We start from the raw sequence: 21,615 nt of genomic DNA, 5'->3' as shown, positions 1-21,615 counted from the left end.
GAAGAATCTCTTTGTTTCGGATAAAAGAAATCAATAGGAGAAGCTCTTGGAATTTCTTTTTTCCCTCCTTAGCAGCTCCTTATATGTGGGTTTAGAAATGCTGATTCTACATGAAAAATGACAGTGATACATGCTAAGGCCGGGCCTCATTAGGCTCCGAACTTCTCTCTGAGAGTCTTTGCCAGTACGGTATGTTATATAGATTTAGAAAAGGTGGTTAAATAAAGAAAGGTAAGACCTCAATATTTAATTTTTTTTTTTGTATTTAATTTTTAATTAATATAAATTTTTATTAGATACACTTTATTTTTAAACAATGGTGTATCAGTGAGTTTTTAAAAGTAGATTAATTTTTTAATTTAATTTTTATTTTTTTTAATGTTCATAAGACTTTATTTGAGCCAAAATTTTGAGGACATGCCTGGAAGCAAGACTTCAAAGGATTGAGAAAATGCTCTGGAGAATGGCAATTCTGCAGTTCTTTTTGTGCAGATTACATGAAACCCATTGGTGGTAGATTAAGAGGGGCAGGAGCAAGCAAAGGGGAACTCTCTAGGACTGGATAAAAAGCAGAATGGAGAAACATATTTTTTTTTACATTGGTGGGTGCAGGATAGTTAACATCTACAGTCAATAGAGATGGCATGCAGGCAGCAACGTGAGGCGTTTCGTGGTCTCCTGCTCGGGTGGGCTTGTGTTCTGGTGCCTGCAGTTATGTCTTCCAGGGGTCTGGAAAGGAAAATTATTCTGACCTTTCAGAGATAGGGTGTCCTAGATGCCTAAGAACTATGGACAGGGCAAGTCTAAAGTAAAGATTGACCTTTGCTAAGGAAGCTATAGGCCTGGGACTTGACAACCCGCCATGACCTGCCCAGTTAGGAATTTGTGATCAGTCCAGCCTCTGTGGCTACTTTCCATCACTGAGCTTGTCAACTTTAAGATAAACAATAAATGAAAACTAATACTAAGTTAGGATCTGTGATGATAACTTCATAGTCTCTAGTTGCCATCTTCTCAGTGCTGCCCACTCAGGGCATTCTATTAAAAATTGCAACTTCCCCCCCAGTTCTTTTCCCCAATTTCTTTTACCTGGCTCTGCTTTTCCCCCATACCAAGTAATCACTTTCTAAAACATACTGTATAATTTACTAATTTTTTATATCGTTATCTGATTTCCCTCCTAGAATGTAACTTTCATGAGGGCAGAGCTCTTTGTCATTTTACTTCATTGGTAGACTTTACATACTTTGAACAGGGCTTACACATAGTAAAGGCTCAATAAATATTTGGATAAAGAAATATTAGTTTCAGGTGTACAACATAGTGATTAGACATTTATATAACTTACAAAGTGATCACCCCCATGTGTCTAGTACCCATCTGACACAATGTAACAGTTTTTACAACAAGCATATCTTGGGAGAGTAAAATATTTGACAAATGTTTTTCTCAATAATTAAAATTCTGAGTTTTGAAAGAAGGCTGAGAATTCTGCAATCTTTAAGAGCTTACTTTCTTTTTGTAAGTGGGTATTTTAAACCTGTGGTTGGGTGCCCTTTAACAACACCTCTCTGTAGAAGAGAGAAAGCTTCTTTCTTGTCGACAGGAACAGGGTGCCTCTTTGTGAGGAGCATCCTCAACTGTACAGTTTACAAAATGGTCTACATTCCTTTATGGGCACAGAGCTTGTCCCTTTCACAGCTAAATAGCAGAGCTTTGAAGGTGGCACGTGTACTGCAGACCGTGACCAAGCAGCCTTCCCTTTCTGGGTCCAATAAAGACCATCAGTTTGGTTTTGGGAGAACACAGGGGAATCTTGATCTCATCTTCTTGCTGTTGATAGAAAGGATCCCAACTCATCACAAATGAGATCCAGTCATTCTCAGCCACCCAAGCTTATTCTTTGCACTTCTTTGGTTAAAAAAAAAAAAAAAAAATCTGTCGACATGTATGTGTAACTGTATTCGTGTATATGTGTATGTGTGTTTATATATACATACATATACATACATATATATGGGGGGAAGAAGGGGGGAGGGTGAAAATGAGTACTTTAAAGTTTTTGATCTTTTGAATTGAATAAGTTTTTAGAAAAAATATGGTTTCATTTAAAAAATAAGTGTAGTGTATCATAGTACTTTTTGTTGTGTTAGAGAAGTAAAAACTATTAATAACCTCAGATTCCATTTAGATTTGTGAGAAACACAGTGATATTCAGGTAGATACTAGGATGTACTGCATACCAAACATGGGTCAGGCTGGGTGCTAAGTTCTCTATATACCCTGTCTATTTACTCCATCACCAGCCCGAAGAAATACATATTATCATCTCATATTACATGTGAGGAAACTAAGGCTCAAAGTAGACAAGCAACATCTATAAGAAACACAGCTAGTAATTATGTATCTGACTCCAGACCGGCACTTTTTCTACCATGAGTAGCTTCTCCAGAATTGTATTAATTATTAATAATTAGGACTGATAGTTTTTATTTTGTTGGATAGTTTCTTTTTAATAAAAGGGCTGTATTGCAAAGTTATCCTGGTAGCTTGCAGGCCCTCATGAACAATATTCTTTTGACCAACTAGAACAAATTTTCTACAGGAAATACCTTATTTTCTAAAAATAAATTCTTCAAAAGTTCCATTTTATCCAGTGCATGAAACATATCAATGTGAAATACTCAATAGTAGTACATTTGCGGAAAATTAGAGTGTGACTGCACTTTAAATAATATGATTGTGCCGTTTAGACGGTCTGTTTGTAGGGGCAGGTGGAAGACGGTGATGCCCGAAGGTCCAGACGGCTCTGGAATGGAGGTGGACTTTCACTTGGTTTCTGAAAGGAGGTGGGTGGTAGGTTAGGGCTGCTCTGCCCAGAGAGGCTCACCCGCGAGCAGAAGCACTGCAGTGGTGCCTCGGCAGGATTTAACGCCGAGGACTTAGCTGCGATTAGCCCCCCGGGAGAGCTGGGGTTGATGGGCTGGGCAGGTTCTGGAGGGTTGGGGGGGCAGGTGGAAGAGTTGCTTTTTTTTCCTGAAGCCATGAGCTTGCGATGAAGAGGTGCAATCAATCTGTAGCTAAATAGTTTGAGAGCAGAAGGATGGATTGTTGTTGTTGTTCCTCCATAAGACAAACTATTTCAACCACAAATCCCTCTCTTAAGCAGCCGGTGCGGAAGGCTGTCCTCAAATGCCCATGAAAACCATCTGTGCTTCCTGCTGGAGACTTTGTCTACTTCTTCACGATTAGTAAGGATTCGCTCCACTTCACAGCATCATACAGAGCACCAAGACATTGATTTTCCAGCAGACAGTGGACATTATTTTACCATTCTTATTTTAGTAATGGCTCAAAGGTATTTAGATTTGCCCAAATTAGTAAGGAGTGCAGGTAAAATTTATTTACCTATTTTTCTTTCAGAGCAGGTCATAAAGAGAATAGTAATGCTCATTTGCTACTTACCTTCCAGAATTCTTAATTGTTTGCCATAGTATGTGATTTATTGCCACAACAACTCAAGTAATCAGGGAAGGAACAGTATTCACATTTATAGAAAATCTAAGTCAAACGAACATATGTGATATTGAAACTAATAATAAAAAAAAATTATGTTAGCCAACCAACATCTATGATCTAACATATTCAAGTACATTTTTCCTCTCACCCTGACTTGATTGATTGGTTTTGTGTCATATAGATAACAGTTTAAGAGGAAAAGAAAAAATTGAGACTTTTCATAATCAAATAATCAGTTAAGGAGCTGCAGCTAAAATTAATCAGTACTAGAGTTTAAACTGAAAACCTGTAATCCTATAAATATCAATAAACTTTCCTTTATTACCAGAGGCTCAAAACTAAAACCTTCAGCAGGGATCATGTAATTATCAGGATGTCTGAAAGTAATGCATTACATTGGAAAAATTCCAACACTATATAAACATATAAAAGGAAAAATAAAATGTCAGTACCTTTCAGAGCCAGAGCTTAGTTGATACATTTCTGCTTTGTTTAAGTACCATAACTCTAAATAACTACCTGTATTCTCTGTTTCTTGATGTGCGAGTCTCAGAAAATCTCTCTTGGTCTACTTTGAAATAGGAATGTAGTTCGTTGCACCCCTGTACTTTCCTCCTCTCCAGAGACACAGTTTTTACTATGTATATGATTTTCATTTCATCATTAAAAATTAAAATTGTGCCCGGCCAGGTGAGCATCGACCTAGGATCCAGGAGATCGTGGTTCGATTCCCAGTCAGGGCACGTGCCCAGGTTGGGGGCTCGATTCCTGGTTGGGGTGTGCAGGAGGCAGCCGATCAAGGACAACTCTCATCACTGATGTCCCTCCCTCTCTCTCTCTCTCTCTCTCTCTCTCTCTCTCTCTCTCTCCCTCTCTCTCCCTTCCTCTCTCTGAAATCAATAAAGATATATTTTTAAAAAATAAAAAATTAATATTGTAACTTTTCTATTTGTTACTTGGTAACTTTAACCACTTTCTTCAAACACCAATTTTCACCATTATCCTTTGACTGCCAGTTGTGTAACATGAAAAAATGTGTACCCCATTTACTTCCTTACCCAGTTCCTCCCCCATTCATCTCCTATATTCTGCTAGTTATGCCATGATTTTTTACAATGACAAGGTTTAAAATATTTACAGTCTATTATGTAAAAATAATTGTCTTCAGTGCTGTATAGACTGATTCTGAAAACTGAGCACGATAATGTTTCCAATATTATAATTATATGTGAGTACATATATTTATATTTTCATTATATAATCAAGTGTTTGGAACAGTACAGATTTAGTAATTTATTAAAAAAAAAAAAGTATCCATCTATTCTAGAGAGGTGTATGCTTTTTATATGGATCAGTGCTCTGGTTTGACTGAGAGGAGCACAGGCTCCAAATAATAGTTGGAGATAAAAGCCTCCTGCAGTGTCCGCACCCCCATCCCTGCCAGTGCCCTGTGATCCTGCAGATTACCCTCCAGAGGATGGAACCTTAGAGTAAAATGGATGGAAATATTTGTCATCACTCTAGAATGTTTCTGGGTTTCTCCTATTTCAAAGTGTTTAGTTTCTCCAACAAATAGGACTATATATGGTAATCTTTTCTTCAGGAGTCAATCATGTGCAGTGGTTAAGAAGGCAGATTCAGGAACCAAATTTCTGGGTTCAAAATGCAGCTCTCCTATGGGCGAGTTACTTAATCCATGCCTCAGTTTCCTTACATGTAAATGGAGGTAGTGATACCTATCTTATGTGGGATTGTGAGAATTAAATGTGATCATTATGAGTAGAGCTTAGAGCAGTGCCTGCATTTAACAAGAACTATAAAAGGCTGTGTTGTTATTGTTGTTAATGTTAGTATCATTTGATTGAGAAGAATTACAAAAATACTTTAAAAATAATTATTAAAGATTTAACTGGCTTTTAATTGTACCTCTTATTTTATACATGATAGTTTACATAGACCGTATTTCTAGTAAGTTAAAACATAAGCAAAGTATGTATGCATTGACTCACTCTTATAAGCTTGGTTATTTATAGAAACATTTGATGAATTTGTCATTAAACATATCTGTCTTCCTTTTCTACGTAATATCTCTTTTTCTCTGGCTGCTTTTGAGATTTTCTTTCGTATTGATTTTACACAATTTGATTATGATGTGCCTTGGTTTTTATTTTGTTTTTGTTTTTCCCCTGCATATTTCTTGTGCTTGGTCTTCTTGAATCTGTGGGGTTTTAGTATTCACAAAATTGGGGGAAATTTTGGTCATGATTTCTTCAAATATATTTGTCTTTCTTTCAAACTCCTATCCCCCATCTCTCCTCTACCCCAATTACACATATGTTACTGTTTAAAGTTGTCCCATAGTTCACTAATGCCTTATTTATTTTGTAATTTTTTCCCCTCCTATTTCATTTTGAATAGTTTCTATTGCTAGGTTTTCTAGTTCACTAATCTTTTCTTCTGCAGTGTCTAATCTGCTATTAATTCCAGCCAGTGTATTTTTTAAATCACAGACATTGTTGATTTTATTAACAGGACCCAGACCTGTTTTCTCAGTCTTTTTTTATATGTTTCATGCTCCCACTTAGCATGGTCAACCTTTCCTTTGAATTCTTGAACATAAGAACTTCCCTTGTAGTAATGATTTTAATGCTTTTATTTACCAATTTTATCATCTGTATCATTTGAGGATCTATTTCAAAGGATTGGTTTTTCTTCTCATTATGAGTCATATTTTTCTCCTTTTTGATTAGATGCCAGACTCTGTGACTTTTATCTTTTTGAGTGCAGGATATTTTTATATTCCTAAAAATATTCTTGAGCTTTGTTCTGGCATGTGGTTAAATTACTCAGGAACAGTTTGCTCTTTTTAGGTCTTATGTTTAAGCTTTGTTACACTGGACTAAAAGCTTTTAGTCTGCAGTTAATTTTGCCCACTACTTAGGCAGGTCCCTTCTGAATAACTAATACCTCATGAATTATGAGGTTTTCTGCTCTGACTTTTGGGAACAGGCACTATGTCTGTGAACTCTGAGCACTTGTTCTTTCTAATCTCTTCCCATCCTTGGGTAGTTTCCCCAATCCCATGTACTGATGAGGATCCATCTGAATGCCACAGAGAAAATTCTCTTGGCTTCCGCTTACTCCAGCTTCTAGCTACCTAATTCAGGGGACCTTTGGGCCCTGCCTGGGGTAATTATAGTGTTCACCTTATTTGTTTCCCATCTCTCATTGTCTTCATTTCCTTATGTCCAATGTCTTGAGAGCCCTTTTTTCCATGTATTTTTTCCAGTTTTTTATTTATTTTATACTTTTTATATTTTTATTGAATTTATTGGGATTACATTGGTTAATAAACTTATATAGGTTTCAAGTGTACAGTTCTATAACACATCATCTGTATGTTGTATTGTGTGTTCACCACCCCAAGTCAAGTCTCCTTCCATCACCATTTATCCCCCCTTTACCCTCTTCCACCGCCCTCCACTCCCCTTTCCCTCTGCTAATCACCATACTATTGTCTGTGTCTATGAGTCTCTGGGTTTTTATTTAATTCCTTCATCTATTTCACCCAGTCCCCTAACCCTCCTCCCCTCTGCCAGCTGTCAGTCTGTTCTCGGTATCTATGAGTCTGTTTCTATTTTGTTCATTAGATTCCACATATAAGTGAAATCATATTTGTCTTTCTCTTACTGGCTTATTTTACTTAGTATAATGGTCTTCAGGTCCATTCATGCTGTTGCAAAGGATAAAAGATCCCTCCTTTTTACAGCCATATAGTATTCCCTTGTGTAAGTATACCATAGCTTTTTTATCCACTGATCTATTTAGACACTTGGGCTGCTTACATATCTTGGCTATTGTAAATAACACTGCAATGAACATAGGGGAATATATATCCTTTCACATCAGTGTTTTGAGTTTCTTTGGATAAATCCTCAGAAGTGGAATTGCCAGGTCATAAGGCAGTTTCATTTTTAATTTTTTGAGGAAACTCCATACTATTTCCCACAGTGGCCACACCAATCTGTATTCCCACCAACAGTGCACAAAGGCTTCCTTTTTTCCACATTCCTTGCCAACAGTTGTTGTTTGCTGGTTTATTGGTGATAGCCATTCTGACAGGTGTGAGGTGATACCTCATTGTGGTTTTAATTTGCATTTCTTTGATGATTAGTGACATTGAGCATCTTTTCATATGTTTATTGGCCATCTGTATGTCCTCTTTGGAGAAATGTCTGTTCAGGTTCTTTACCAATTTTTTAATTGTATTTTTTGCTTTTTGGTGTTGAGTTTTATAAGTTTTGTATAAATTTTGGACATTAACCCCTTATCTTATGTATCATTGGCAAATATGCTCTCCCATTCAGTAGGTTGTCTTTTTATTTTGTTGATGGTTTCCTTTACTGTGTAAAACTTTTTAACTTGATGTAGTCCCATTTGTTTATTTCTTGTAGCAATATATTTTCTGATATAGCTCTTTGGGCAAGGGAAACAAAAGAAAAAATGTCATTTTTTAATTGTTTCAAGTTGGGGGTTAAATCTGTTCTTGGTTACTCCATCTTGGCCAGGAGTGGAAATCACCCTGCCCTAGGCTTAACTTAAAAAAAAAAAAAATTAAAAAATTTTAAAAATAAGAATGAAAACAAATAGTCCTTGTCCACACGCTCCCAGTACAAAATTCCCGAGGCAGCCACATTCAACTCCTGCATGCTTTTCTCCTGGAGCGCCCTCTGATCCCATCCCGCTCACCTCCTCTCCGCTCAGGGTGGCCGTCTCTGCCCAGGCTGTCTGCAGCGGCCCGCGTGTCCAGCTCTGTGCCATTCCTCTGCTGCATTGTTCTCCACAGCTCTTCCCACTTCTTGACATCACCAGAATTGTTCCTATGTTAGAGTCAGCCTCCGTCACTGCTGAATACCCAGAGCCTGGGACAACTCCTGGGCACCTTGTAGGCCCTCAGGAAATAGCTGTTAAAAAAATGAATGAATGAATGAATGCCAGAGACTGTGCTTGGAGCTTTCCAAACATCATCCTCTGCTGCCCCACCTTAGAGGTGGATAACAACTAATAGTTTTCCAGGAGAGCAGAGCAGAAGGGTTTTCCAGGCAGCGGGGACATGTTTCAGAGCTCTTTTTTTTTTTTTTTTTTAAAGTCTGGTATGGAATTCAGGAAAGTAAGATTTATTAAATTGACTCCATTTCTTGCTTCACATTGTCATGGAAATTCTGATTAACCAGCTTCCTTTCTAAGATGTTTTCCCAGAATTAAAAAGAAAAAACCGAAAAGCAATATTAGCTATGTTGTGCATTTTTTAAATGGAAACATAATAAAAATATTAGAATGAAACTTTCTCACACACTTTCCTCTGTGTGTGTGTGTACACCCTCCCTCAACCTCCCACCCCCACCCCGAGACTTTGAGTGACTGTGGGAAGTAACTGTGGAACTTGGTAATGGAACTGTCTGGTCGACAGAAGGGATGACATTCCATAAGGCAGCCGCTGTGTCATGCTCTTATCCTGGCCTTCAGGAAGGGGCACCTTGAGGAGTCACCCAGTGGGTTGAACCTAACCAAGTCTTCAGCTTTCTCCTCTTGGTTCTGCAGCAAACATGCCAATTAAGTGGTGGTTTTTGTAATGAAACCTCAAGTCACTGGACTCAGAACATAACTTCATTTGTTTCATGCAGTTCAGCAGATGGAAACGACTTTCATTGCTCCCCCAATTGTCCTCATTTAAATCTGGGACCTGACACTGGAAAGGAAGCTCTGCATCCTATTAGCCAAGCCCCCGAGTTGAAGCTGTGCTCATTGTATTTGTGTTTCTCGGGGTGTTTTCTTTATTCTGTTCTTGGCAGGGGTTTTGAAGAAGAATTTTCTTTAATGAATTAGGAAACAGTTATTTTCTAAAAAATAATGTTAGGTATATCTGAGAGTTTGAAGCATATGTGTAATGCTTTTAGAAGAAAATATTTTCACAGATTCACCAAAGGAAAGTAATTTTGGGGGGGGGGGCATTTGAAAAACCAAATGTTAGGCTAAAATATTGATCAAATAGGTAAAAATTTACCTCGTTTAATAAAAGTAGTTTTCTTTAAAACTGAGTTATGTAACACAAGATTTTGTTTCTGATTTGAAGAAGCACAAAAATACAAACACATTTGCTTTATGACATAATTTCTGGCTTTCCAAAAAATAAAGTCATATTTACATAAAGCAAAAATATAGAGCCATAGGGATCTGGGTTTATAATGACAGTGTGTGACCTCATATCTCAGATGCTAAATTCTTTTTAAGGATAAAGTCAGCTTGTGTTAACACTTCTGTTTCATGCGACATCAGCTTTAGTGTCGTTTTGGTTTATTTTCAGAAGGGCAATTGAAACAGGAAATCAGGCTTACTAAGTAACTGAACAATATTCCATCATCTCGGTGTTGACAAATCCTCACTCACAAAACAGGAGCCAGTGACAAACTCTTGAAATAACTGAGGGCCTTCCCTTCAGCTCCTGCCCAGCACCCCCCCCCCCCCCCCCGCACTTTAACATTGTGTTTTCATGAGCATTTCACAATACTTCTCATCCCTTGTTCCCAGTCTTGACCCACTGACCTAAGAATCAAGAAAATGTCATGTTAGTGCCTACTAATTAGTGCACACAGAGAGCCTTTTCATCTGGCCTTTCAACCTCCCGGAGGTAGGAGCACAAGCTGTCACTTGTCTCATGCAGGGAAAATGAACCTTTACCACGTTCTCACTGTTTTGCAAACAGCAGAATAAGCCCAGCTGAGACTAGAGATGAATATGCACGTTAGGAAGAAATTAACCTAAAATGCACCACTGTTTGCATGATTGTCTTTTCCATGACACAGCCCTCCGTCATCGAAACACCCATAATGGCATGTCTGGGGTCTGCGATTTTTGCCAGGCTCGCTCTGTGGTATCACATTTTTATTTCAGTACCATCATCTGTATTTGGTGAAATACTTTTAAGGGAGGAATGTCCTCTGATTTAAAAGTTAAGGTGCATTTTCAGGCATTTAAGTTTCTGTTGTTTCTAGACACATTTGTGGGGATACTGCAGTTTGTTAGCATTTGGCTTGAGTGCTCATTAATCAGTGCTGTTGGACCAGGGGTCTCCTGAGCCTTCTGGGTTTTGGGGGATCAGCTACTGTAATTAAAGGGATGAAATATATCATGGTCACAAACTTACCACATCAGACAACTGAGGGCTTCGGACTGGTAGAATTAATCTTATTTTTTTTTTTCTCCTTAGGTGTTTAAGATAGAAGTGCTAATGAATGGAAGAAAACATTTTGTTGAGAAAAGGTACAGCGAATTTCATGCCTTGCACAAAAAGGTAACTTTTTTTTCTTTTTCCCTGTATGGCAGATAGTATAACATTAAGACAGCTTTCTGGGGTTCCTCAGAGCACCAGGAGTCCTTAGAACAGGATGACTTCTTTTATCGTGAAGTAAATTTGCTTTTAACATACATTGTTTACTCTTTTACAGGTGTGCTTTCTGAGCAGGTAGGTTTTCTGTTAAGGTCTTTTGCACGAGCAGATGTGGGATGGCAAGCGATTGGCAGGGTGCTGGGCTGGGGATTGTAGGTTCTGTCCCCAAAGAGTAAGATATTTTGTCCGAAAATATACTCAATGGGCTTTACAAAAAAGGAAACGAAGAAAAGCAAAGGATTCTACTTTTTTTAGGAGGAATTTATTAAAATCAACTTATACTTACATCTACCCAGAAAAGATAACATACATGTCACGTGTTTAAGGACTGTGTGGGCAACATGTGAAAGGAGGCTCGCTGCCTTTTGTTGAGTTGTAAAGGCCACTTAATAGGCCTGGTGTCTCAGTAAAAGTCTGAGATGAAAGGGACATTAATGCAAAAGGAATAGCTGAGTTTAGGGAGAAACGGTCTTAAAGAGAAGAAGAGTGAATACTTTCTTATTTTATACCAAAATTTAATGTTTTGAAGATTATAGATTATCATTGGGGTGCTACAGTTACCTTATTGTTAGAATTACCTCATGAAATTTCCCAGAAAATCGCTGTATATGAATTATTGCAATTTTACAATTTTTCCTTCATATATGCATTTTCATGTGTGTGTAGATATTTTTATACATGTGAATATATATACACACACATGCACACACATATGTAAAATGTATGGCATAATTTAATTTACTCACTTTTGTTACTTATGTAAGAAGCGAGATAGGAATATACTAAGTAAGGATGTTAAGAAGGAGTTTGTTTTTTTAATTTAATTAAACACGCCTTAAATTCCCTGGGACATGGCATTGGATAAATGATGTGATAGTGTGCTTACTCTGTATTAACAGTTCTTTAGCATTTTTTATAATTATATTTTCCCACCTCTTTTTTAGTCAGGAGACTAGAGGAACTTTAATAGGATATTGCTGAGAAATCAGTGACTGTTTCCCTGTTTTCTTTTAAAGGGGAACTCTCAGTTACCTGTACACTCTTCTGTTGGGATTAAGTCACATTTAATTCTCCAATGAAAATTGTGTTACATCCAAGTTTGCTTCCAAAAGAAACAACATGGGCGGGCCCAGGTTCAGGCCTGGTGTTGCCAGCCGACTTTACAAAAGCTTCAACCCAGAGAAACAAACCTGGAGTGTGGGTTTCACTTCCTTCTCGAGAAATTCTGTTCAGTTCACTGTTTTTGAGGAAACAGATTCTAGGGATATTTCCACCGGGGACCTCATGAAATAAGTCCTTACAGTGAGATGAAAACCAGAATTCCATCCCCAGCCCCGCCTCTGGTGACCAGAGTCCAGACTAGGCAGCCTGTCACATCCTTCCTAACCTCCCAGGTCAGCGCCCAGCTCCCCATGACCCCGACACAGCCCAGCTGTCCCCACCAGATACCCGGGGACCAGCTCCACACGAGGCACAGCTGGGTGACTGCCAATTAGGCCCGCCCTGAGCAGGAGGCTGCCCACGCTTCCTGGCGTGGAGGGTCGTTCGCCCTGGGCTTTTCTCTGATACAGTGTATTTTCTCCTGCAGAAGAGGACCCCTCCCCAGTGACTGTAGGCAGTTCTTAGATACTCACAGTCAGAAAAAAACCTGGATTTCCTAGGACTCTTCTTAATTTCTGCAATTCTGTTAATAATTTTAGCTATTCTTCTATCAGCAGGCCTGCTAGAGTTAAGCGAGTAGAAATTCTCACATCTCTCCATCTTCTAGCAGCTTTGTTAGAACATCCTCACAGGGACATAGAGGGAAGAAAAAAAAAGTTCTTTGGAGCAGAATTTTAGTTGGGAGATACTATCCTATCTTACGTGTGACAGAGCAGAAAGCAGCTGCTGGAAGTCTTCATGATATTTGTATGAGATTTGGCAGAAAGGTAACTTATAAAAGATGATTAAGTACAAACAATGGTAAGGTGTAAAAACAAATCTGTAATCTTTACTGTAAAATTGTGCGTTAAGAAGGATTGAAATGGGCAAAAAAATTATCAAGCTTTATTGATTACTGCTGCCACGTTGGACAACTTTATCCTTTTGTTAGAATTTTGGTACCCCAGTTTCCATATTTGAGTTTTGTGATGTGCTTTGCATATTATGTTTTTACATTGAAGTGTTTTCCCTTTAAGTGTAGTTAGATTTATTCTCTTTTAATTTTTTTTTAAATACTCAGCTATTTCTGCAGTGGATGCAATTTGCTCTCTTGCCAGTGTACTGATTTTTCTTACACTTTACATTGTATTTCACACTTGTTTAAAGTGTTTAGCCAATGACCCCAAGTTAATCCTAAAATAATATATGAGCTATTAACAAGTGCTATGTAGAATAATAGATACATAGCTCTTTTCCATGTACCATAAACACACCAGAATGCCTCCTGGCTTATTGTCAGGCTAATTTTGAAGCAGAAACTAAAACCATTACTGATCTGACAGTTCATCTGGCTATCTGAAAAAAGTTCTTAGTGATTATTATTTCTCCAAAACTTTTACAATTGTTGATATTAAAATATCAAAACACTATCCTAATCATTTATTTACACTTAGGACTTCTTTCATACTTTTTCGAAAAATTCAGGAGTTTTTTTCCTCCTATGTGCATTATTTTCTCCCCCTCAAGTAACTTCAATTTACAATGCTTAAGCTTGCAGAAAATTTTGGGGGCAGGAGAAGTAATCCATGATTGCCCACACATATTTCTACTATCCTAATACAATTCCTGTTTTCCTTCTTTTCTTGCATTTTTTTAGTAAAAGAAACGTGGCTGCACTCACCATGTTCCCACTTGCACGTGGTGGTAATGATGGCGTAGAAATGAAGTGAGCTAGCTCCGGAAGCAGAATGTTCCCGAACCTGCTTCCACTTCTCTTAGCTCTTCAAGGCCTTAGGACAAATCACATGATCCTTCAGTGCCTCAGGTCCCCATTTTTAGTATGGGAATAATTAGAGTACTAACTTCATTGAATTGTTTTACAGACTAAATGAAATCATGTATAGTGCATGGTAAACTTCCAATAATGGATAGCCTTCATTGTATATAATTATTTCCCCATTTTCAAGCATGTTTCCTTAAGCTAGAGTCCTAAAAGAAGCATTTTCTGTCAGAGAGTATGGATATTTTTGCAGCTGCTGGTATATAGTTTCAAATTACCTTCTTCCAAAATGGTTATAGCGGATTTATAACACAACCAGCAAGTATGAAAGTAGCACAGCATCTCATCAGCTTTGAATATTATCCCCGAAAATTATATTTGTTTATTTAGCAAGCAGTCTGTGTTGCCTTGTTGCTGTTTTAATTGGTATTTCTTAAGTTTGTTTATGATTTGAGTCCTTCTTTTTGGAATTCTATTTACGTGCTTTCCCATTTATCTGCAGGGGTCTCAGTTGTTTTTGCTTGTTAGTTTGTGTGGCCTGTTAATATTAACCATTTGCTGAAACAGTTTTTCACCAAGGACCTTTTTATTTTGGGTATGATATTTATTTTAATTTACAAACTTTAAAAATTTTTATGTTGTCTAATATGTTCATTTTTACCCCTTCAGATTTTATGTAAGATTAGTCGTTTCTTCCAGAGCTATGATGAGTATTTGATTCCATTTCCTTTTAGTTTTTCTTGATTGTTGTTTTTCAAACTGTGAACTTTGGATCACCTGGATCAGAACAGTGTTTGCTGAAGGACAGATTCCTGGGTACCACCCAGGCTCCCTGAATCGGAGTCTTTGTGATGGAGCCCAGGAATCTGCAGGTTAAACCAGCACTCCAGGTAATCTCCATGCCTGTGGACATTTGAGAATGCCTCTGCTGTGGTTATGTTTTTAAAGGTTTCTCTTAGACACAATCCTCACACCCTCCCCCATCACAGCACTGAGGCCACAAGATTTGAAACCTCGGAGGTCTTTCCTACCTTTCTCTTACCTTCCACATCCAGAGCGTCATCAAATCCTGTTGGTTCATTCTTCCAAATTTCTATCATGTGCACCATTTCATTTTTCATTTCTACACTTACCATGCTCCCTGCAGAGTCTTACTACCTTATGTAAGTACTTCTTCAGCTGTTCCTGAGCCTTGTCTTCTTACTCATTTTTTGCTGCAGATCAGTTTTCCTAGAACACTATTCTTTTGTTGAAATATATTGAAGTGAGTCTGTGTTGTCTTCCAGACAACAATGACTCTCGAGGCCAATAATCTTAAACCCTGTATTAGTGTCTTGTTACTGTTGTAATAAATCATCACCCACTTGGCTTTAAAAAACACATTTGTTATCTTCCCCTAAATGTGTCGGCAGGGCTACGTTTTTCTGGAAGCTCCAGGAGAGAATCAGTTTCCTTGCCTTTTCCAGCTTCTAGAGGCTGCCTGCATTCCTTGGCTCGCGGACCCTTCTCCACCTTCAAAGCCAGCAGTAACATCACTCCAACTTCTGCTTCCATCATCACATGTCCTCTCTCTGACTTTGACATTTCTGCCTCCTGTTGAGATTACCTTGGACTTGCCTGGCTAATCCAGGATAATCTTCCCGTGTCGAGATGCTTGATTTAATCATACTTGTGGCGCACCTTTCGCCATGTAAGGTATAAATTCACCGGTTCCAAAAATTAGAACATAGACATGAGGGGACTATTATTCTGTCTCCTACAGACCCCTTGGCCAGCCTTACTTCTCTCTGCTTCACCTAAGAAACATCAGTGGCAGCGCCCTTTACCCCTGTATGTGAAAATCACTATCTCCTGTCTTTGCCGTGCTGGATGCCCTGCCCTTTGTGCTCACATCTGTTCACCGCAGACTAAAACTTTTCAGATTTTCTTTTTTCCCTATGAGTTTCTTTTATTCCCTGATGTATTTGTTCTTGGACTCTTGTTTCATTTAAAATAGAGATTTCTACTTAAATTTAAAATATCTCAAAGATTAAATTTAGTTATCCCTAAGTTTTTCTAACTAGAAGACACATTTTTTAAAAAGTAGGGCCCACCCTGGCCGGTGTGGCTCATTTGGTTGGAGCATTGTCCCATATACCAAAAGATGGCAGGTTTGATTCCTGGTCACATATCCAGGTTGTGGGTTCAATCCCAGTTGGGGCACATGCGGGGAAGCAACCAATCAATGTTTCTCTCCCCCTCTGTCCCCCTCTCCTTCTCCCTCTCTCCCCTCTCTTTAAGATCAGTAAAAAATTCATTAAAATCATTTAAATAAATAAATAAAATAAAAGTAGGGCCCATGTCTTATCTTTTGTATCTTCCTCACTGCCTGTCAGTGTTGGGCACATATTAGGTATTAGTTAAGTGTTTGGCATATGGGATATTTGGAGGATATCACGTGTATTTATGAATTATTGGAGGAATATTTTGTTGATAAGAACAGTTTTCATTGTGGGAGTTTAGTTCACTGTAACTTTAACCCCAGGTTACACTTGCACTTCCTTGTAGCTCAGCTAGTTAATTGGGAAGACACCACCACCACACTGAAACCAAGGCAAACCCTACCCTAGTCTTCTGGTTCACTTTTAGCATCATATCCTTAAAAAAAAAGTTACAGGGTGCTCTCCCTACAGCCGCGGCCCAGGACAGGATGAGCCTTAATCTTGTATATGCTCCAGCAACACCTGCTCGCGCCCCACCACTGCAGCCAAGTAATTCACCACTTTACGTGGTGGACTTGGAGAACAGCATCACCTCCCTAGACCCAGAGCCCAGGTATCGAGAGGAAAACCTTCGCAAACTCTGAGCATATTTTACATGCCTTTCGGCTGGCCCCCGTCATTTCCAGCCCACCGTTTTATTCACAGAGGTTTCAGGGAAACATGGTTCTGGTTCACTCCTGAATTGACTGTCCTCATTGCGATTATTGTCTACCTTTGGCTTGAGTAAAATATTGCATTCTCACATTTCATTTAATGAAGGACATATTTCAGAAGAACCAAAAACCTGCCATCCGGGGATAAACCAGGAGTACAGCCCCATGTGTGCTGTCTCTAAAGGGAACCCTGAGGATATAGGGGTCAAAATATGGTGCAAAAGATTGAATTTTACCCCAAATGTCCCTCCCTCTTTCCCTAACTTTGTTTTTCTTTTCCTCTTTTTATTTATGTGCTTGGAGGAATGATTTCTGTTCCTTTCTGTGGAAAAATGGGTACTGTGTTCAGTGCATGTGCAGCGGGTGTGTATAGAGTGAGTTCTATGTGAACCCTTCTAACAATGCAGAAGGGAAGGAGTGGTCAGGCCAGGCGAGGGGCTTGCGCCTGCGGTATCAGGAATCTGCGGGCTATCTGCGGGATCAGAAAGGCCGCGTGGCTGGACGCAGCGTAGCCAGGACAGTTCATCATCGCACGGAGTGGCAGGGGGCTATTTATCTTGTAAGCAGCTGAGCCCTACTGGAAACATATCGTCTCAGGTTTGTCTCTTCTCATCTAGAGCAATTCATTACTCAACTACAAATGCTGTCACAGACCCCAGCAGCTATGATGATCGGCTTTCTCAGTACTCCTGACACAAATAAAAAGAAAAAATGTTTCCAGTGCTATATCTTCATGATTTACAAAAATAAAAAAAAAGGAGAGACAGATAATGGAGTTGATTTTCTCTTCTGCAACAAAAGAGATGTTGTGCTTTAGTAGTTAAAGGAACTTTCTTTATGTTTATATTGAAATCTAGTAAGCTTATTACCACACAATAATTTAGCATTTTTCTTCTTGTTTTTGTTTGAGAAATACCTCAAATAGTGTAGAGATATAATAAACATTCTCTTACAATTATAAATTCCTTTCCTCTCTCTCCTCAATGTTGGATCAGTCTCATCAATAAAGATGACGTATTTGCCGTTTAACAAAATAAAACTTGCCTGTGACCGCATGCTTCCCTCCCATGTTCACCCCCTTGCTCTCCTTTTCTCTTAGTATAATTCCTTGAAAGAGGAGCCTCTGCTTTGCAGCTTCTGCTGTCCTTACCCAGTGTTTTTGACTTCCCAGCATCAACTGCAGCCTGATCATGCCCCTTCTAGAAACATTTTCCTGACTCAGTGTACTGTTTCACGCCCTCCCTCCTCATTGCTTGCCCTGCTCTCTCCCCTGCCCCTCAGAGTTGGATGTCTCAGACCTTGGCCCTTGTATTGGTTTTCTCTTGCAGCATGACAGATTACCACAAATTTAGCCGTTTACAACAATACAGATGTATTATCAGAGTTTCCATGGGTCAGGAATCTGAGCATAGGTGTACCAGGTTCTCTGCTCAGAGTCTCACCAGGTTGAAATCAAGGGGTCCCCAAGGCTGTGATCTCATCTGAAGCTTAGGGTCCTCTTCACAATGTCATGTCCTCACTGAGGCAGAATTCAGTTCCTTGCAGTCGTAGAACTGAGGTCCCCTTTTTTCTTGCTGTCAGCCAGGGATAGCTCTCTGCTCCTAGAGGCCACCTGAGTCCTAGCCATGTGATCCTGTCGTATCAGGGCAGCTTACTAGGACTACTAGGACTGGGTTTCATAAAATGTAACATGATCACCCTAACTGGTTTGGCTTAGTGGTTTGAGCATGGACCCATGGGCTGAAGCGTCCCGGGTTCAGTTCCGGCCACAGGCGCATACCTCAGTTACAGGTTCCATCCCCGGCCCCAGTCGGGGCTCATGAATTAGGCAACCAATTGATGTGTCTCTCTCACATCGATGTTTCTCTCTCTTTCTCTCTCCCCTTCGACTCTCTCTGAAAAACAAAGAAAAAATATCCTCAGGTGAGGTTTAAAAAAAAAAAGTAATGTGATCAAGGGAGTGACTGTCTCGTCACCTGTCATATAGTGTAACCCAATCAAGAAAATGAATATTTCATCTTATTCACATGTCCCATCTGCACCCAACAGAAGGGATCGTTTATTCAGGCATGTACAACAGGAGGCAGGGATCTTGGGAGCAATCCTAGGATTCTGTCTGTCTTAGCCCGTTTCTTCATCTGTACCTACCTCCCAATGTTATGTCATCTAGTTCCACGACTCGAAATACCACTTACGTATGTATTCTGACTCACAGATTTACAGCCTCATATCCAACTGTCTACAGGTTATCTCCCCTTGGACACCTATTGGGCATCTCTCACTTGAAATCAACAGAACTGAACAATGAATTATGTCAGGATTATCTTTGGTTGGATATCATAGAAACTTGACTAGGTTTCTTAAACATAAGAGATTAATTATTCTCACATTGCAAGAAAACTAAAGGTAGGCAGTCCAAATTGATGCAGCAGTTCCACAATATCCATGTTCCACGCTCCGTTCTCCTTCACCATCTCTACCTGAGCATGTGGCTTTCTCCCTCAGGTGACAGCATAGCTGCTGTCCCTCCAGGCATTGCCTCCACATTTCTGGCAGGAGGAAGAGCCTGTTTCTTTTTTTGAGGAAAACAGGAGCCCTACCCAGTAAATGTACACTACATTTCATTAGCAACTCTGTCTCACGCCATCTTAATTACAAGGGAACTTGGAGAATCAAGGTTTTTTTTTTTGCTCTACACGTTGGTACTTTGAATGACATTGGGATGTTTTTGGAAGAAGGAGAAGGTAGTGGGTAGTGCACCTAGCAGCATCGGCCATGTCTCCTACTCAAGTGGGATTAGATTTGGCGACAAGTGACTCTAGAGCCAAAATGATGGTGAGATTAACAGACACACCTTTATTTTTCTCTCATGTAATATCCGGGGCTGGTGCAGCAGTTTCATGATCATCGGGGACCCATGTGTTCTCAATATGAGGCTTCCACCTGACGGTCGAAGGTAACTGCTCCAGGTCTAGCCATTACAGGAGCAATTCAGCCGGGAGGAAGGAGGAAAGGAGAGAAGGAGAGTCCTCCTCCGTAAGACCACTTCCTGAAGGCTGCACATACGCGCCTGTTTACCGGCCTTTGACCAGAATTCACTCATATGGCCACACCTAGCTTCAAGGGAGATTGGGAAATGTGTTCTTTATTCTGGGTGGTCATGTACTCAGCTGAATATTAGGTGTTCTGTCCTGTAGAAGAGAGGGACAATGGACTGGGGAGGTAACTGGTGTTCTCTGACACTTACCCAAAACCTGGCATTTTGCCACTTTTCAGTTAACAACAGGCAGGTTACCCAAAATATGGCTGCCAGGTGAGGTCAAAAACCTTAGAACAGTGAAGGTCTTGGAGTCATTCTGATCACCTCTGCTTTCCACATACTCCCACAGCCTTCTCCCATCTCCACTGCCATGACATAGTCCAACTCACCACTGTCTCTTGCCTGGACTTCGGCAGGAGCTTCCGACAGGTCTCCTTGCTTTGACTCCAGCCCCTTATAGTCCATCTTGCTGGTAGAATCTCTCATGGCCTCTTAAAGTAAAAATTATATCGGATCATTCCCTTGCTCAAGACAGTCAATTTGCTTCCCATTTAAAATTACATGCAAATTCCTACCTTGGCCTCCCAGACCTTATGGTGTCTGAAGCTGCCCCCTCTCTGAAGCTGTCTCCCCCTCTCTGTGTTTTGAACACCAAGCGTGCCCTCCCTTCCATTGCTCTGTATCTGCCGTAACATTCCTTCTCCAGCTCCTTGCCTGGCTCCCTCCCAGCTTGGATCAGCTCACAACTCAGTCATTCCCACCTCATACAGGCCTTCCCCAGCTACTCCTGACACCCCCCCCCCCCTTCTGTTACTGTTGGCCCTCACCCTGTTTTATTAACTTGTTTATCTTTTATTGTCTTTTTCCTTTATGTAAGCCCCACGAAGGCAGGGGTGTCTCTAGCACCAAAACAACACAGGAGGAGTTGAGTGACTTCTGTTCCTATGACCTTTAGGGAGTCTTTGCCTTCCCTGGATCTTATTTTTTTTAATAGACAAAAGAATAATGTACTTTATTAACAAGTCATAAAATTTATACATCTTCTCCATACTATCTACTGCATGAAATCGATCATCTCCCAGGAGGCTCCTCTCTCCAAGTCCTCTGACCTTTTGCTCCAACATAGACTGGTGGTTCTCTAGGCTGCTATGCTCAGCTGTCCTTGGAGTTCCCTTCCCCACACTGATGGAGCAGAACTCTAAGGCCAGATCCTATTTGTGGAAAATCAGGCATGGAAGGTAAACTTTTTGAGTCCTTGAATGTCTGAAAATTCATTTGTTCTCTCACACGTGATGAATGGTGTGGCTGGTTCCAGAAATCCATTTTCAAATTAGATCTTGGAAGCATTGACCTAGCATTCACTGCTGACGATGAGAAGTCAGTTGCCCCTACAGTTCTGCTTTCTTTGCCACCTAATTTTTTCTTGTCCTTGATATTCTGAAATTTCAACAGGTAAATGTCACTGAGTGTGGGTCTTTTTTTAATATATATGCTTGTACTCAGTGGGTTCTTACTCTGAAGGCATACATTAAGTCATAGAGAATTTTTTTTTATTCTTTGAGAATTTTTTTCATATTCTTTGTGGGAGGCTTATTAATTTTATATTAAACCTCCTGGATGAATTCTATATATGTTTTATCTTTTACCTACCTTTTCTCTCATTTTGCTTATTCTGTACTTTAAGAGACTTCTAGCATTTTATATTCTACCTCTTTGAATTTTTTAATTTCGCTACCATGAATTTTAATTCCCAATGTATCTTTCTTGTTCTCTGA

General features: G+C 39.6%; 1 protein-coding gene across 1 annotated transcript in view; it reads left to right on the top strand.

Annotated features, from left to right (window-relative positions):
• SNX24 (sorting nexin 24) overlaps positions 1–21,615 on the top strand; it is a 117,855-nt gene that overhangs the window by 43,694 nt on the left and 52,546 nt on the right. The window contains exon 2 of the mRNA XM_081132595.1: positions 10,787–10,870. Within this exon, the coding sequence (XP_080988721.1) occupies positions 10,787–10,870 (84 nt within the window). The remainder of the gene's footprint in view (positions 1–10,786; positions 10,871–21,615) is intronic.

This window comes from Miniopterus schreibersii, assembly GCF_964146895.1.
Source record: "Miniopterus schreibersii genome assembly, chromosome: 3".
NCBI classification, from domain to species: Eukaryota; Metazoa; Chordata; class Mammalia; order Chiroptera; family Miniopteridae; genus Miniopterus; species Miniopterus schreibersii.
This window is presented reverse-complemented; position numbering and strand designations above follow the sequence as displayed.